Source organism: Carya illinoinensis, chromosome 12 (assembly GCF_018687715.1).
Source record: "Carya illinoinensis cultivar Pawnee chromosome 12, C.illinoinensisPawnee_v1, whole genome shotgun sequence".
Lineage (NCBI taxonomy): Eukaryota > Viridiplantae > Streptophyta > Magnoliopsida > Fagales > Juglandaceae > Carya > Carya illinoinensis.
In genome coordinates this window covers 26,549,262-26,567,665 of record NC_056763.1, presented here as the reverse complement: position 1 = coordinate 26,567,665, position 18,404 = coordinate 26,549,262, and the positions used below count along the sequence as shown (strand labels likewise).

Genomic DNA, 18,404 nt, shown 5'->3' with positions numbered 1-18,404 from the left:
GGTGGGATGGGTTCGCCTCAGGGACGTTCCGTGGGTGAGGGGTTCCGAGAGAGGTTAGGGGCAAGGCTCGATGCCGGCACGAGGTGATGGAAGGAGGGCTCGACGCCGGTGTTGGGTGGTTGCAAGAGGGAGCGGAGGCGGAGAAGCATTTCGCCTGGAGAAGGGAAGAAGATTTCTGATGGGATAAAATTAGTCTGTGGTGCGGTTACAATGTTGTTAAAATGGGACTCATACGTGTCATTTTTTCATTGAATGACTGTTTTTTAAAGAAAAATAGATGGACCAGTTCAAAGTTTTTCTCTATCTAAATATCAAATTTTCAAATAATTAAACATCACTTAACTCAAAACCTTTTTACATGTGGGATTCATGATTTGTTTTAACTTCTCATAAATACATCTTAAGTTATCTTAACATCTAAGAACACTCTCAACGAAATAGATAAATGCTAAAAAAAAAGTCTCATCTAGCTATTATAGATGAAAAGTTTGCTACAATGGATTATGTAAACTCACACTGATTGACTTTTAGTTACAATATTACTAAAGGTAAAGTCAAAATTTTTCTGTAGACTGTTCAATGAACAAATGTTTAATTTATTAATTTTTTGGTAACACTCTCTCTCTCTCTCTTTCCCCAACCTTTTCTCATAAAACTACTCGATTATTTTAGATTTTGCTACAACAATCAATGTCAATAAGGGTTATTAGCATTATATTAAATTTACTCTTTGGCATTTATATTGAATTTTAGATGAGTTTAATTAGACGTTTGTGATTATTAACATTAAATGACTATTGAAAATATGATTTTTAACAAATAGATAAAAATAAAATATGATAAAAATATGATAAAAATAAATATATTAAATTAATATTATTTTATTATTATATAAATAACAAATAGATAATTTAATATGAAAATTTAATGTAAATGGAATAACAAAAGCTAAATTCATCTCATATTAGCTAAAATAAGGGTTTGGTTTTGGCTATTCCAATGAAAATATTCTAAATATTCATTTTAAGTGGGTTACACAAAACTCATTCTATCATTTTAATCCATTATTATTTATAAAAAAATCTAACTCATTTCAAATTAGTTCAACATTCAAATGGGCCTTAAAGTTATTATTTGATAGTCGAATCCTAATATCTAATGTTATTTAACAGTAAGTGGTAATTGAAGAGTGCACTCTGTTAATTTTAGTAATTTGGGCAATAAAGTGTAAAACGTGCGATAGTTGTGGCTATAAATCTATTTAACCCTTGTTAGACAGATCAATTTAGTCTACAGAAGTTGATACATGAAATGTGATGCTTTCAAATTTTTATAAGGTAGATAGGCGTGCATTTATGGTCATTTTAGGTGTTGTACGTTATCCCTCTACTTTTAACGGTTCTGTCTTGTATGGATTAGTCGTTTCAGTGTTTTATTTCGTGCAGTATCTTTAAAGAGTTTTAATTCTTTTGTTTCTTCATGATTTATCATGCCGTTGCATGACTGTGTGGTTAATGTGCGTTACATGACTATGTTAATTTCATTGTAATTTTTATTAAATTATTGTGTATTACACTAATAATTTTTATACAAAATATAATAATTAATTCAATTTTTTCAAAACTGAAAATAATAATAATATTATAATAATATTTTTTATTTAATTTTTAACTTTTATTTTGTCTCAATCCATTACTTAAACCGTACCATAATTTCATGCCGGCACGAACTCTCATTCATTTTATCAAACAATTCTCAGGCTTTTTTAACATATCTTGACATGCTCAAATATCAAGCAATCTATCATGATCCGGCGCTTCCAACTGCAATCCAAACTTTTCTATCTTCCTAAATCCCTCTCTGGCTGCCTTAACCCATCTTCTACAACACCCAAATGGCTGAGACTTGGGTTTAGAGTTTAATCATCACAATAATCATGAATTTTTGGGTCTGGTATTTTATATGGACATTGATGGATGCAAATAATGGCGTCTTTTGTATAGAAAGTTTTAGAATATGAAAGTTACGGGAATTCTAAAAAAAACTATTAAATATAAAAATTATTTATTTAATGTTAGACTCAATTTTTTTAAAATAAATATATAGTTATTTATGCTTTTTAAAACTATATCTAATATTACTCAAACAGAAATATATCCAAAAGAAGGAAAGTCGAAAACGGTGTAATTGGAGATTGGGATTCTAAGATGAAGAAGCTGCTCTACCATTTAAAAAAAAAATCATTTTATAAAAATATTTTTATTATTTTTTTGAATTGCACAGATAATTTTGTCAATAGAAACAATATAATACTTTTAAATTTGAATAAAAAGTGACCCGTTATAATAGTAAGATAATTACCACGTTATGCCTAAAATTACGGGAATGTTAATCACGCGATCAGATATTATTGCCCATAATCCAATTCGCAGCTCAATTATTTAACGGAAAACGGTACTATGGGTGGAGGCCCGTTGAGAAGTGTTGCACTGCAAGTGTGAGCTTCCACGACGCCCAGTGGCTGAATCGTCATTGTACCCGCACGGCTGATTTCGTAAGTAGTCAAGTCCACGAAATTTCACAAGTTTCTCTTCTTGAAGTTTTGTACCTTTCCGTATCGCTCTACCGCAAACTAGTACGGATGGTATTTTGGACTTAAATGTACATTCTTATTTGCATAAAAAGGCCACTTGGCACTTAATTCTCCAAATGCCCTACAGTGGCAAACTCGTGTATGTGACAAACTCACGGCCCACTTCTGAACAGGGAGCTTTTCCTATAAATTGTACCCGGAGCTTCACTGTTTTTTGTGTTCAGAGAATGGGGAAAAGGAGGTTCGCGCTAATTTCGACTAGCGACGAGGACGAGGAGGCGCTGCCGAGGCAACAGTTCCCGAACTCGGCGGAGCTCCAGCCGAGGCGAAGGAGGTTGAAGCGGATTAGGCTTGCGGAGGAGGAAGAGGAGCAGCAGCAGCAGCAGAAGAAGGAGAAGAAGAAGAAGTCGGAGAAGAAGGAGAGGGAAGTTACAAAGAGCGACGAGGAAGAGGAAGAGCTGCCTCAGGACGACGCCAAGCCAATCGGTGAGCCGGTCAGGTTTTCGGGGAAAGGGAAAAATAGGAGGAGCCATTACGAGGCGTTCGAGTTTGATGGGAATCGATACGACCTGGTAAGTTTGAGTTTGTATTTTGGATGATTTTTCTATTGAAATGTGGTGGGTTTTTTTGGGCGTTGGGTGGGATGGTTTTTCGGGAATTTAGGGTTTTTTTGGTTGGTTGCGGAATTGTAATTCTGGGGAGGAAAGGAAAGAGCGTTTGGGTGAGCTTTTTAGTGTGTTTTGATTCTGAATTTTGATCATGACTGTTGCTTTCATTTGACCGGTTTGTGGTTTCATTGAAAGTATAGTGTTGGGGCGGGAAAGAAGGAGAAATAACTATGATAGCATTCATTCGCTGTTAATTTCCTATGTAAGGCAATTATAAGTTTGCACGGATTTTCTACTCGATAGTTTCTTGCTATTAGTAGTGTTCTTCCAAATGCTGGCTTAATTTTCTTTATTGTCCGAGGAACTTTTTGAGAGAAGTGGCTTACTTATTCTGGTACGTATTAATTGTTCATTAATGTAGCTAGTAGCACGTAAAATGACCAAGTAGGTGACATGGTCAAAAGAAGTGGCTCACACCGTGAGAGCATCAGATATGCATCCACGTGATTTCAGAAATCTTGGTTTCTTGGTGGTTTTTCAGGGTTCATAAAATATCTTATATGCCAGCCCTTCCGCTCTTGTTACTGTTGACTTATTTTCTTTCTTATATTATTGTTTATTTATACTTTGATCGTCCTTCAGGAGGATCCTGTACTTCTAGTTCCCGAGGATAAGAAACAAAAGCCTTACGTGGCAATTATTAAGGTACTTCCGCACGAAATTACCCAGTCTTCTTTGAGTACTCATGGTATTCATTACAGTTTTGCATTTATTCTTGTCTACGACTATTGAATATTTTCTAGCTGATTTGTATCTCAAGTCAACTGGGAGTCGCATTCTCGCATGTTATGTTGATTGGTATGTTTAACGATTATTGGAGGATATTCAAACAGTGAGGTTGCCAGGGAGTTATTCTTTGTAGTCTATTTCTATCCAATTTATCTTGTTTTTCCACTGTTAGGATATCACTCAGGCCAAAGATGGGAACATGATGGTAACTGGGCAGTGGTTTTATCGCCCTGAAGAGGCTGGGAGAAAAGGTGGTGGAAGCTGGCAATCACGTGATACAAGAGAGCTGTTTTACAGTTTCCATCGTGATGAGGTCCCAGCAGAATCTGTGATGCACAAATGTGTGGTGCATTTTGTTCCCATACACAAGCAGCTTCCTAGCCGTAAAGAGCATCCCGGTTTTATTGTACAAAAAGTTTATGACACTGTTGAACGGAAATTGTGGAGACTAACTGATAAAGACTATGAAGATAACAAGCAGCATGAAATTGATCTTCTTGTTCAGAAAACTCTATTACGTTTGGGGGATCTTCCTGACCTTGAAACTGAAGATACTGCTGCTGATCAGGAAGAACAGCTTAAGAGTAAACGATCTTTAAGGAGAAAGAACATTTCACCTCTTGATGTTTCAAGGGAGGAAGAAGCAAGGCCTGATCAAAATCTAAAAGCTGAAACACCTGGAAGCTGTACAATTAATGCCTCAGAATACCGCAGTATTTTGACCGAGTTCAATGCATTGACTGGAGACAACCATCGTGATAAATGTCTGGAGAAGCTCCTTCAAGGTATTCAATACATGTGCAACGCTGTCAGCAACATGCATGGAGATGACAAAGAAAAAGGTGGCTCTAATGACATTAGCCATGGAAGTGAGATTGGGTGTCAAGAAGCTGCAAATGATTCTCATGAAAAGAGTCTAAAGGTATGCAAACATCCTTGTTCATGGGAGCAGAGGGAAAAAGTAACACAATGATTTACAAATGTAGTATTTTTTTCCTCCACAGGGTGGCAATGCTTTTCTCTGGCCAGATGCTGCTGTTCCAGCTGTAACTGCTCTTGAGATGGCTGCACATGATACACTTTCCTCAGATTTTCAGAAGTATAACCAAAAGATGCGGCAGCTGGTGTTTAATCTTAAGGTTTGTTGGTTGTCAGTTTGTTAACATGATGCCTAATTACCTATATTCACAAGCACTACTTTGCACACGCATGCGTTTTGCAAACATTTCTTCTTATTTTATACTAGAGCCTAATGCCTTACGATTTTCACAGATATTAAATAGTTTAAACTATGAAAAAAAATCCAAAACAAGATGGGTCTTACCTTTACTGGACATCACTTGTAGGTTTGCTGATTAAAACCTTTAACCTTCACTTAATGAATGGAAAATAAGCGTAATGACCCAAGAAATTACCATTGCTAGTTATGGGCTCCTTGGCTTCAAAGTGGATAAGTAGATGGTAATCCATTCGTGACTCTTATCAGCACCCACTTATATGTGCCTGTAAGAGGGGGCCTTTGCCCTCCAATCTATTTTTCCCACATAATTGATTATATCACAAAAAAAGGGCTCAAAATGGTTTGGTCAAGAGGACAAATATTATTGGTTAGAACTATTAAGAAGACAAAGCTTTACCGAAGGAGTCTTGGTTTAAGCAATATTATATGTTCATACGGAAACATACTGCATTATGGTTATTTAATTTGGGGAAAATGGGAAAGTAAAAAAATAAAGGCGAGGTTAATAATGTAGAAAGTTATGATTGTGAGATTTGAAGAAATTTCTTCTTTCACTTGATTGGATGAAGTTAATTATTATTGACATGTTTGCATTCATATTCTTCTCACGGTCTAGAGGTTGATTTGTTATTACTCTCAAGGTCCAGAAAAGCAAGTTAAATTAGTTTGGCAGGAACGAATGTAGCTTTAGATAGGCCTTTAATTTGTTACAATAGCTGTAGCATTTTTTCCTAAAACTTTGATGAGTCTTTTTAAATGGCTTTCTTGTTTTTGGTAGAACAATGCACTGCTGGCCCGGCGTCTTCTGAATGGAGAGTTGGAACCAGCAAAAATACTGAACATGTCGCCAAATGAGTTAAAGGTATGCTATTTTCAAGGCTTTCTGTTTGTGATTTAATCTTATGTGTTTCATACATGATTGGTTCTCGAATGAAGGTTAATTCCATAACGACTTTGGCCAGAGTTGGTTGTACAGGACAGGTCTGTTGATGCTGAAAACTCATTCCATTATAAATAATTTCTGGTTCACGTGAAAATAAATTTCATCTTGCGGCGCCTCAATTGGCCTAAAGTTGGCATTGTCACTCGTTTGATCTGCCAACGTGGTTTCTTAAAACCCTCTTCTATACATTGAACTTTTGGTTTGCTAGTTTATGGTTTACAAACTGGTGCCTATATCTATACGATCATATTTTTTATACAAACATTTGATCAAATTATTGGGGCCGCATGCTATGTAACAAAACTTGTTCTTTCGTTTGATTATTGCATTACCTTGCAATAACCCTGCAACCGCAAAGAATGTTACCCTGCAGCAGCAAAAAATGTTATGAATTACCTGTTGCTGAGCAAACAGTTTATTCGTAGCAGTCAAAACTCAACCTTTTACAAGAAATCCAATTTACTATTGCCCATAATATGGCACATCCTCATTAAAGAATAGAGTGGAGGGTGAAGCCATGGTTCAAGTCCTACTGGGAGCTTGTATGACCTACCGATCAACAAAGAAACAAAGAATTTTGTTGGAGATTGATGATACGTGCCTTTGCATTTTTTATTTAGTAAAATTAGGAAAGTATCTTCACCAAACATTTGAATTTCAGGATGGTTTAATGGCAGAGGAAATAGCAAGAAAGGAGCCTGATGAGTCAGAGCGCATGCAGGTTACTTCTTTGTTGCCTCAATTTGGTATGAACCATTGGTTATTATTATTATTATTTTGGTGCAATGTGCTCACTGTTTCAATTGTTGCTCGTGAAACAGATGACAGATGCTCGTTGTTCAATATGTAATGAGAATAAAGTTGGTGTAAGAGACATTATCCAAGCAGGACATGGAGAACGATATCAGGTTCCAATTTTTTTTTTTTCTTCCCGTTGGATTTATATAATGAGTGTTCTTCTAGATGTTCAATGATGGCCTGAAACACCCCCCTCCCCTACCCTCTTAACAAAAATAGTATGCACCCAAAAAAAGCCCGACGAAAAAAGGCAAAATCATTTCAATGGCAACAGCATGACTGAGTTGAATATGTTCGAAGAAAAACTCGAATCACTCATGTATATAGTCTTAGAAACATGTATCTGATAATAATGTGTAGTGGGATTGGCATGCATACATGTACTTTATTGTATGTTTATATTTAGTTGCTGTTCAGATTGCTTGTGTGTGCGCGTGTGCGTGTGCACATAAACTTATGATTATGCATCCGCAGCATGACATGTGAAACATAGATGAAGGCTTTTTACCATCGCACACTCTCATCTGGACCAAATAACAGAGTTAAAATTGATTTGGAAGCATGACCCAAAGCCTATCAAGCAAAGTAACATAAACAATAACATATTTTCTGATAATCCTATCAGGAATCTCTCCACTGGCTGAATTTAAATTAACTAATTGGTAATTAAAGGTTGTTTTGACCTAACCCTTAGGGGTTGGCTCAAGTGGTAAAGACCTTGGGCTTGAGGGTATGCTCCTTCAGGTCTAAGGTTCAAATCCCCTTGGGTGCAATCAATCTCTAGGGGCCATTGGACTGAGGGATTTTTCCTTTGAATTACCCAATGTGCACTTGCGGGAAATTCCTTGCCTAGGGCCTGTGCACCCCTGGGATTAGTTGAGATGCTGTTCCTGGATACCTGGTGCCAATTAAAAAAAGAATGAAATTAAAGGTTGTTGTGACCTGTGAAAACTGTTGATGCAGTTAATCAAGAAGGCCTAGATTTAAACGCTGTGTTTCTGGTAGTTGATAAACATTTATGTGGGTTATCTGGTTATTGCTTCTTCCAATTGCCATTGACTTCTTTCCCTGGTTTTGTGAATTCAGTTGGAGTGTATTGCCTGTGGTCATTATTGGTATGCCTCTAGGGATGAGGCATCCAAACTGACAATAGATACACCAAGTACGACTAGAAGTGTAGGCACGGCACCATGGGCCACTGCCAAATTTGAAGACGTAGAGAAGCAGCTGGTGAGCCCCCGTGAATCTGACAAGCCTGGCAATGACACCTTCAAAAAAACAAGTGAAGCTTACATGCCCGTCTTGGATTCCCAGAAATCATTTGGCAGGTCCAAAAAGGAAGAAAAACTTGAATCTGCTAGAAATGTTGAGTAGTATCTGCAGGCTCTTACAGCTTCCGGTTACTGACGTAGTGTTGTAGTCGTTTGAGGAATTGTCCTTTTGTATAGTTTTACTGTAGGTGGGATAATCTGCGTTTCTTTGTCTATAGCCTCAAGCAGAGTGAGTAATCTCATACATGTCGTCCTCCTGATGTATAGATAGGATAGTGTTACCATGCATGTTGAGATCAGAATCCGGTACTCTTTGTTGAGACCTCTTCTGTTTTCACTTTTGTTCACAGTTTTCTGTTTGCATGAAAGAATTATGCCAGTTGAAGACAACACTGTTTAGATGGAGTATAGTCTATACAATAGAAGCTTTGGGTGATTTGTTTCTGTGAACCTTCCCAAGCAGAAGACATTCTTGGTTTTGCTTAGTTCGTTAGTAGAGTGCAAACATCAATCAATGATAAAAGTAATAGATTATTCAAAATATTTTAGGCGCACTTGCAGGAAATTTCTCGTCGAGGTCTGTGCACTCTCGAGATTAGTTGAGGCTCTGATCCTGGAAACTTGGTGGAAAAAAAAAAAAAAAACAGATGGAACCAATAAATTTGTTTATACTTCCGAGTTTTGCTACATACAAGCACGATTACGCATTAATTTGTGTACCAACACTGATTTATTCATATTTAAAATTTAAATTAACACTGTTTTCAATAAAATTTACTTTTTGACCAATCACATTATATTAATACACATATTAGTGCACAATTATGCTTGCAACTATACTTTTTCTATACTTCCTCATGTCTTAACCCAACAACTTGGTGTAGCGGAGGCGAAGTAAGGCTACATGTTAAGATGGTACTGCTTGGATCTGAATCTACTTTATTGTCTTTGTATAAAAGGGTACGGCAGTTTTGGGTCACTATTGTTAAGGCAGACCAGCTTTCATCGTTACTTAATTTAAAGTATTTCTAGAGCCCACCCACCTCTTTTGCAACCCAGCAGTGATGTGCATTCCACGTATCTGCCATCGTTTTAAAAGCTCATTATCAACAACAGACAGACTTGCGTGTACCACTGCCACTCCCTTGTTATGGGATAAAAGTTTGGAATGAGTCTCCGTTGGATGTGAATGGTTTAGAGTAGGGACCCTTCCATGATTATAAGTACTTGAGGGTTCGAGAAAACTAACAATACATTGTACTTACAGTTTTTATTTAGAAACTGCAAGATAATTTTATTTTTAAAATTTTTTAAAATTATTAAAATATTGATGTAATATATTTTTTTTATTTGTTTAGAGTGATTACTATTTAATTATCAGATTTATTTTAGTATAAAAAGAAAAAAGCAAGCTTAGTAAGTACGCCTTCACGATTGTACTAAAATGACTTGGATTTGTGTTATTTGTTAAGAGAAAGATCGCATGATTAGGGTTTAAAAAAAGAGAGATCGGATGGCACAGGATTTCGTGACTTTGATGTGACTCGAGTGACTTGTTTACAATGTTATCAGTAGGCCTTTAAAAAAAAAAAAGTAAAAATTGTTTCAACTTCCCCTTTCCTTTATATGTTGTGGGGTTGAAGAACCGCAGTACAAGGCGAGAAGTCAAAAGCGGTTCTCAACATAACTTTACTTTTTGTCCGAAACCCAAAAAGAAACTAAAAGACAAACCTCAAGTAAACGAATGGAAGCAAACATTTTACACTCTAATGCCTCTAATTATATATATATATATATATATAACATATGAGAACTTTTGAAGCAATTTCTTGAATTTTAATCTTGTAATTAGAATCAACCAAAAGGATCTTTTGGACCACCAACAAATTTATGGCACCACCATGAATTACTTTTTAGTTTATTTTTATTTTTATTTTTTGTATGGAATTTTCTGAAAAGGATATTATAATTCGACTTGGAGATCAAATTTCAGCATTAAATTCTTAATTATCTTATACTTTAGATGGGTTGAGAATTTGGGAACTCGAGGAAGAAGCTGCTTTGGCATATGTAATTGTTACAAAAAGATTTCATAAAAATAAATTTATTTAGTTTAATATGATATATAAGATTTATTTTATTATAAAATTAACTTTATAATTTGACGTTGTATATCAAACCGAGTTAGTTTGTAACTAAATTGTATTTCGTCAGACTACTTCACAATTATTTATAAATAAAGAAATAATATTTTTAGTCTTAAAATATATAAATTCCGTACACTCTCTTTAAAAAAAGTAGATAAATATAAAATCTATATAAAAAAATTAAACTTCTAATAATAAATTCTACTAATTTTTAAAAAGAGTATATAAGATTTATATATTTTAAAATTGTATCTAACGTTACATTTATAAATAATTTATTACCATTTAATATTTTTTCTCGAAATAATTAATTATTGGAAAAGAGTTGAAGTTAAATTATAGGATTCGGGGCCTGAATATCACGTCATATATGCAATTCCCAAAACCTTAAGATAATTATTTATGTGCAGTGATTTGATTTTGGATTCCGAACTTCAACCCTTTTAACGGTAGTGAACTTCAAGTCTCCACCCCATGCTTAATGACCCTCTAATCCCAACATTGTCACCTCAACTACAGCCATATTGACTGTATGTCGAGGCCGTTAACGTCTTTTCATATGGCTGCTTCCTTTGAGGCCCCCAAAAAGCTAAAAAAAATAGAGAAAAACAAATTAAGAAAAAAAACATAACTCAAAAAGAGACAAACACTGATGTAGCTGCATTCGATGGCTTTGAAGGAGATGGCTTTTTCTAGACATAAACAGTAAGCTTAGCAGTTCACTGCCTCTCATTGGCCATTGCAACCTTTCGTCGTGTGTGTGTGTGTGAGAGAGTGAGAGAAAGGGAGTGTCTTCCACTCCTAACATTCACTCCTATTGATATCAGGCATGCTTTCTCTCTCTAACATTGTCTCAATCTGAGTCTTAACTCACACAAATACACTCTCTCTCTAGACTCCCTTTTGGTGTTATTCCACAGCTATGCTTAACTGGTCTTGGCATTGTTCTGTCCGTCTTTTATTTTTCCCTGCAGTTTTGGTGATTATTGGGGAATTCTTTGCAGTCCTCTAATCTCATGGATTACACCTAGTGTTTATTAAATTGGGCTGTGAGTTTTGGTCTTGTATATTAGTACTGTCTTTCAGCTGAAGAGATTGGAGGGCATGATTGCGTCTGCTTCCCGTCTATTCGGTTTTTCTTGGAGTTCACTGCTCTGACTGAGATCTAGTGGGGTATGGCCATTTTCGTTTTACGATCATTTCTTTTAATTTTGGCTTCGAAGGCAAGAGAAGAGTAAAGCTGTTGTTTTTAATAATTATAATGTTACCCTTTCGTATTCTACTTCACTTGTTTTTTGGGAGTCTGAAGAGACCATAAGATTCCTCGGGGTTATAGGGGGGTCTCACATTGTTTTCTGGGGATCCCGATTGGTTTTTTGAGGTTTTTGTGATTGTGAAGTTCAGATCCATGATGGGTTGTGTGCCTTCCCAAAAAATGGTAATTTCTGAGGTTAAGATGTTCCATTACTTCTAGCTTGGAAATTCTGCATTGTTTGATTTTGAAATCTTTTACCCAATGTGATTATTTCTATTCATAGCTTTCATGAATTATGACTGCAGATTTAATTCTGCAAATTGAAATGCATTGGACATTTAGTAAATTTTTCGTACGCAATTGTTCTTTAAGACTTCGTTTTATGCTTCATCAGTGATTTCATATCGGAAAAATCAATGACAGACGTAGATCCTTGTGTATAATCTATAGCTGACGTCCCCATAACAGGATAAATTATGAATCACGTCATGATGGCATTAACATTCTCATGGAGGTCTTTGGGCTTTTTATGCTATGTGTCTAGATATGTAAATTGTAATTCCAACAATTTGCATATCTCATAAAAAATTTGCAATGGAAAGCTTTTATGGTTCGTTGTTACCAACCTACCAACATAACTTATTACGTTATTGATGAAAATATCTATTTGGTTCATATTTTATGATCTGATTAGTTGAGCCCTAGTCTCTTGCTTAGGTAAGATGTGATCTTTGTTTTTTTTTGTTTGTTTTGTATTTTTAAAATTTCTTGCAGAACTGGGGATCTAAAAATGTGAATAGAGATGGAATTGAACTCTGATAAAAGCTGCACAGTTGGTCTGAGTCCGAAGACTGTTCTTTCGACTCATCGAGATTGCTCAAATGTTGAAAAGAGAAATAAGAAAGGGAAACCTGCACATAGAGATGAATTATTGAGCCTAAAGGAGGACTTCATTGAGATTAACTTTGGTCACTATCGCAGATCTTCTTGCAAAAGCATTGCTAGTAGACCTGTTGGACTGGAAGCTAAAATTGAGCTTAAACGAGGGTCCATGTATCAAAGTTCTGAAGAGGTAAGGACAATGAAGAAAATGGGCCCTGCTGAGGGAGGGAGATTTTTTGAAATTTGTCATAGTAGTGACACTTCTTTCTCTTATGGAATGTTTGACTCATGTGGTTTAGATGAGGCGGAACTGAAGAAGAGATCTCCAATGATAGCTTTGAATGGTTTAGATGAGGAAGCCCTGAAGAAGAGGTCTCCAGTGATGTCTTTGGATTCAAACTTTTGTCCAACATCCGTTGGCAAGCCTTGTATAGAATCATGTTCATCAGATGGCTTCGATAAAATTTGTCTGAATTCAAATGACGGGGATGAACATGCTGATACTGTAGAGAAAGATTCAGTGGATGTAAATTTTAGAAGTGATGAAGCTGTTGGTACTCTAAATAATGGTAATGATCTTGAGAGAGACACAGTTCGCTCATTGCACCAGTCACTATCTGTGAAGGTGGAAATGCCCCATTTTCCTTCGCCATCAGAAAGTGATTACTCCTCCAGGGCCAGCTCAAAGGCCAGATTTGGCCCTATCAGAAATATGTTTGATCCATTCAAGAAGTCCAAATCTTTGCGAAGTCCTTTAGGTTACATTGTAGAAAGTGGTGGGCTCAAAAAATCTAGGACGACAGACATGGGGAGGAGCAGAACATCCAGGAAATCTTTGCTGCGTGATTTCTCAAATACAGCAAAGGTATCACAACCAGATCCTCAGTTTGTCGAGAGAGAGAACCACTGTTCAGTCATTTCACCAGTTCACCTACATGGCTGTCTCAAGTTGAAATACAAACATGGGGTGCCATTTTTCGAGTTGTCACTGAAGTGCCCTGAAGATGTAGTTGTTGCCAAAGCATGGAAGACAGATAATGCTTTTAAGTGGGTTTATACATTTCATTCCATCAATGGTAGAAAGATGAGCAATGCCAGTGTGTGGGGATGGAATGGTAGCAACAGAGATTCCTCTATGGTGGGACAGATGCAAGTTTCCCGCTACTTATGTTCAGAACTAAAAGATGGCGTCTTTTATGACAATTCTGTGGTGACAGAGTTTGTATTGTATGATATTGCACGTGCAAGACAAAGTATTGCAGCCCAAGAAAATGGTACCCCTGCTCTTAAAGATTTCGAAGGTTATGATCCACGTTTGTTTAAGGAAACTTTTGAGGATGATAGGTCTCATCCAACGAAGCTCAAACTACAACAAAGACAAGCCTCTGAGAAAGGTGATTTTGATTCTTCAAATTCTTACCCTTGGACATCTGCGGAATTGCATTCAAACCTTGAGATTGCAGCCATTGTTATACAAGTACCATTTGAGATGACAGAAACATCGACATACAAGAGAGGGGATAAGGTTGGTGACAAACTCATTCCAAACCTACTTAATCATTCTATGATTGAGCAGAAAAAAGAGGACCTCCGTGATGGTAGAACTTCAGAAAAAGTGAAAGTGTTAATTCCAACTGGAAGCCATGGTTTGCCAAGTTCTGGAAGTGGAGGCCCTTCATCATTAGTAGATCGATGGAGACTAGGTGGAGGCTGTGACTGTGGTGGCTGGGACATGGCCTGCCCTCTCACTGTTTTAGGTAATCCCTGTATTCAATTTGCTAAAGATAAAGCACTTCAGGAGAATCGGCAGCCTTTGGAGCTTTTTGTTCAGGTATGCATCTTGACATAGATTTTTTATAGGTGTGCTGTCATGGGATACACTATTTCTTATAGTTGCTATCAGTCTTGACAATTTAACATGGTTGGGTAATTAATTATAAGACATTTCAGTGTGTCTATCATTGGCTTCTTGAGAAGACAAAATTCAAAAACTAAAAGCATTATCACTAGAATTCCTTCTTCATTATTCATTCCTAATGCACTGCGTTCACACTTTGTGTATAGCTATGATTTTCACAACTTTTTACTTGATTTTGATTTGTACCTAGGGAGCGAAAGAGAATACACCGGCACTGACCATGACATTTATCGAAGAGGGAGAATATTCGGTTGATTTTCATGCACAGTTATCCACGTTACAAGCATTCTCCATTTGCGTTTCCATTTTGCATAGCACAGAAGCTACCGATAATGCCAGGAAGGACAGAAACATACAATTATCGCAAAACAATTCTCTGAAAGTGTTTATTGATGATGGAGTGAAGTTTTTAATTGAAACAGACACAACAGAGGAGAAGAAAAAAGTCAATAAGATTGTAAAAGAAATCCCACCATCGTACTTTTCCAATCCCCCGTTTTCTCCAATATCTCGAGTATAAAATATAGACTTGATCAACTTCCTTGGTACAGCTGTAATGGCTTCTCTGGCTACTCCAACAGAGATTACCCCAACTTGAAAGGATATATGGAGGACGGCAATACTCTAAGATGACAACAAGAGGTGCCACTTCCTGAACACCGAGCTTCAGTGGTGCCTCAATCATTTACTGGAATGGACTCAGCAGTCAGCTGTATGCTCGGTAAACTGCAACAGGTGTCTTGGAGTTTACGGGACTGTTTGGAGATATGGGCTAGGCATTGCCTGAGGGTAATTTTCACATAGGTGCCAAAATGCTTTCTTTTGTTTTCTGTTTTTTAAAATATAGTATTCAATTCATTCTTCAACTTCTATAGCTAGAGCAGACCACATCATTGTCTATATTGTAACTTGATAGAGGGGGGAATAGTAGTGATCATTAGGTTGTGGAAAGAGAGTACTCCTTTCTCTTTTTCCTTTTTTGTAACACGAAGGATATATGGTGTCGAGGAAAGTAGATCAGAACTATGTTCACAAGAAGCTTGTATCTGCAGAACAATAATGAATACTTGCACAACTCTTCCTTTTTCTTTATCCTACAGTTCTTCTTAAAACGATATATATTATGATATGAAGTAGAGAAATGATGTTCTTTCATGGTATATGGGTTGATTTTTGCTTCCCGGGTCTTCAGCAAACACATACTGGCTTATTGACGAGCTTGTTCAATATGAAAACGACTTGCCGTAGGCTTTTCTAATCTCATCAAACGACACGGGGTAATGGAATCAAGGGATTTCCGAGCCTCCCATGACATTCTTCTCACCCTATTTAATTAGGACTCCAAGAATTGCAGTACGTACGATGAATAACTTCAACGCTTTTTCCCCTTTTTTCTGGGCGTGAATGCGAGGGAGAATGCAAACCTCCAAAACCTTGTTGAAAAGCAATAACCTCACAGAAAGCCTAGAGTCACAGTTGATCTCAAAAGCTCATTTCTAGTCATATTCAAATCTGTACTCGATCTTTAACGTTGTATTGTATCGATTGATGAATACAGAGATGAGAATAATTTTCGCAAACACTTTATTACTTTGATTTCTATATATACCACGACGATGGAAATGAATTCTAAGAGTCACCGTGAAGAAGTTTCAACAGAATTGACACTTGCTTCCGGGTATCAGAAGGAATCAATGGTTTCTTTCAGGCCTGAGAGGGAAGTTCCTACAGAACTGGCACTTTATGGCGGATCTTGTGAGATTCAGAAGAAAGCCAATTTTAAGCGCGAAACAAGCGAAACTTGTCATCTTGACTCAGACCAGGCCCAGCAGGAAGTTTCAACAGATCAATTGACACTTGCTTGCTGGTCTCAGAAGGAATCAATGGATTCTTGGAGGCCTGAGAGGGAAGTTCCCGCAGAACTGACGCTTTTTGGCGGATCTTGTGAGTTTCAGAAGAGAGACAATTATAAGCGCAAAACAATCGAAACTTGTGACTCTTCCGGTACGATGAAAAAGAAGCCCCAGTGTCAGCGTGAGTACTCAGACGAGGCTCAGAATGAAGTTTCCTCCGAATCGACACTTTCTTGCGGGTTTCAGAAGGAAGCTGCAAAGGAATCAATGGTTTCTTGGGAGCCTGAGAACGAAGTTTCAACTGAATTGATACCTTCTTGCGGGTTTCAGCCGAGAGTCAACAAGCTCAAAACAAGCGAAAAAATCAATGATCCGTATTTATTTGCACTAAATCTGTTTAATAAGTCATTGGGTGGTTTTAAGCAGAAAAAATCCATAGAAAAGACTGCTACTGGTTCAAAGGGAGAGAGCCCCGTGACAGTGGCCTCCAAAACCGAGACGAAGAGAGTACCTCGCAACAGAGATAAACAAAAAGAAGAGAGGACGCCGTTGGTTTCCGAGGTTTCTTGGGGACTCAAGAAGACTCTTACGGCTGTTGATCTTTCTAAGAGGGATCGGCTCGTGCTGCCAACAAGAATGGTCCATGAACATATTTTGCCATTCTTGTATGCGGATTTGTTCAAACAAGTCGAGAGCAAGGCCGGCATGCCCGTCACCGTTTGGGACCAAGATTCTCAGTCGGAGCATCAGTTTGTTTTCATGATGAGGTATGCGTACGCTTTGCATGGGGATTGGCACGAAGATTTCTGGATGAGAAGGCGATTAAAGAAAAGCGATGTCATTGGACTAAACTGGGATTCCCACAAATCAAGGTTCATTTTCAGCGTTTTAGAACGGTCTCAGACGCCTCGGTCGCGTCGACCCTGAAAATTTCTTCCCCAGGGACGACAAACATGCATATATGCAGGAGTACAAGGTGACAGTACTACTGTTTAACTGGATCAAGTTCTTTCTGTAAAGTTTACTAAAAATAACCAAATTACTGATGTTGAACTTAGGATACAGATTCCATAGATATTGTTGAGACTGGATAGGATATGATTGCCGGTGACACGTTGTACGTAATACGTTTTGATTCTACAACTATGTATAGTTCTTTGGTTAAGGGTTGTTTCTCTGATATTCTTCAAGCGAGAGCATCAATAAAATTGGAATAACGTCATCTTTAAAAACAAAGAAAAAAACCTCCAAAACCTTATTGAAAAGCAATAATAATCTGAGAGTTCTAGGGTCATAGTTGAAGAATTATTGTTCTACTCTGATCTCTTTCTTTCTTTCTTGGCGTTGTATTTGTTATGAGAACGAAATTGTTGTTTGGAGTGGTATTTGTTTTAATGTTTGATGGCCACTACTGCTTCCTTTGATTAGTTTGCTTGTCGATTAATCAAAGAAAGATGCAAACTGTCAAAAACTACTTACAATTACATCCCAAGTGCCTGGAACTAGTCTCCCATCGATCAAAAAATCTTATTTGTAAGGAATCCAAGGATGCTCGCTAGCTTCGTTTTTGTTTTTGTTTTTCAAGGTAAAGTTGGAATTTTTTATGTAATCTAAACTTTGCCCCCCCAAAGCAATAGTTGAATTAATTGCTTTTTTGATTATTTTAAGGTACCAGTTGAAACGGTGCATGTCGTTTGTCTTAAAAAATTAACAAAAATTTTATTTACAATTACTTTTGTATATTTTATTAATGTGATTAGTTGCATTATTTTTTTAATATAAAATAATTATTTTGGTCAATCACATCAATAAAATATATAATAAATATATAAAAATGATTGTACGTAACCTACTCTAAAAATAATTAGCATTAAAATCATTGATATTTAGAGTAATAAATTTTTCTATATATGAAGTAGATTGAAATGAATTTCACTTTTGTATAAGAAGTGGAAAAAGTAAAAAATTTTATCAATAGTTTGAGATGAGTTAACCAAACACAACCTTAGTCACAAAAATAAATCACAACCGTGAAATTTATTTCCTTTCTTCCAAAGAGGGGCAGTTCAACTCGTTTGTTTAATGGTGGGGACACCACATAATCGAT

General features: G+C 36.7%; 3 protein-coding genes across 6 annotated transcripts; all 3 read left to right on the top strand.

Moving 5' to 3' along the window:
* The first annotated feature begins 2,799 nt into the window (after positions 1 to 2,799).
* On the top strand, positions 2,800 to 8,692 carry LOC122289818. Of its 2 annotated transcripts, none has more exons than XR_006236229.1 (8): positions 2,800 to 3,165; positions 3,844 to 3,906; positions 4,163 to 4,912; positions 4,995 to 5,129; positions 6,009 to 6,092; positions 6,835 to 6,919; positions 6,995 to 7,081; positions 8,058 to 8,219. XR_006236229.1 is itself a non-coding variant. In XM_043097127.1 (8 exons), the coding sequence occupies exons 1-8, from the start codon at positions 2,821 to 2,823 to the stop codon at positions 8,343 to 8,345; spliced, it is 1,812 nt and encodes a 603-aa protein (XP_042953061.1). In that variant the 5' UTR covers positions 2,802 to 2,820; the 3' UTR covers positions 8,346 to 8,692. The 2 variants fall into 2 exon arrangements, 1 of the variants encoding a protein (XP_042953061.1); XM_043097127.1 differs by having other exon boundaries at positions 2,802 to 3,165; positions 6,835 to 6,894; positions 8,058 to 8,692.
* A 2,334-nt stretch (positions 8,693 to 11,026) lies between these two features.
* On the top strand, positions 11,027 to 15,536 carry LOC122289817. 3 transcript variants are annotated; one of them, XM_043097124.1, is made up of 3 exons: positions 11,027 to 11,562; positions 12,419 to 14,357; positions 14,635 to 15,536. In XM_043097124.1, exons 2-3 carry the CDS (start codon positions 12,447 to 12,449, stop codon positions 14,962 to 14,964), a joined length of 2,241 nt encoding a protein of 746 aa, XP_042953058.1. In that variant the 5' UTR covers positions 11,027 to 11,562; positions 12,419 to 12,446; the 3' UTR covers positions 14,965 to 15,536. The 3 variants fall into 3 exon arrangements, with proteins under 3 accessions (XP_042953058.1, XP_042953059.1, XP_042953060.1); XM_043097125.1 differs by having other exon boundaries at positions 11,027 to 11,827; XM_043097126.1 differs by lacking the exon at positions 11,027 to 11,562 and having other exon boundaries at positions 12,577 to 12,716; positions 12,826 to 14,357.
* A 524-nt stretch (positions 15,537 to 16,060) lies between these two features.
* Positions 16,061 to 17,475, top strand: LOC122289376. The gene has a single exon (XM_043096350.1). It carries the CDS (start codon positions 16,061 to 16,063, stop codon positions 17,222 to 17,224), a length of 1,164 nt encoding a protein of 387 aa, XP_042952284.1. The 3' UTR covers positions 17,225 to 17,475.
* Positions 17,476 to 18,404: the final 929 nt, after the last annotated feature.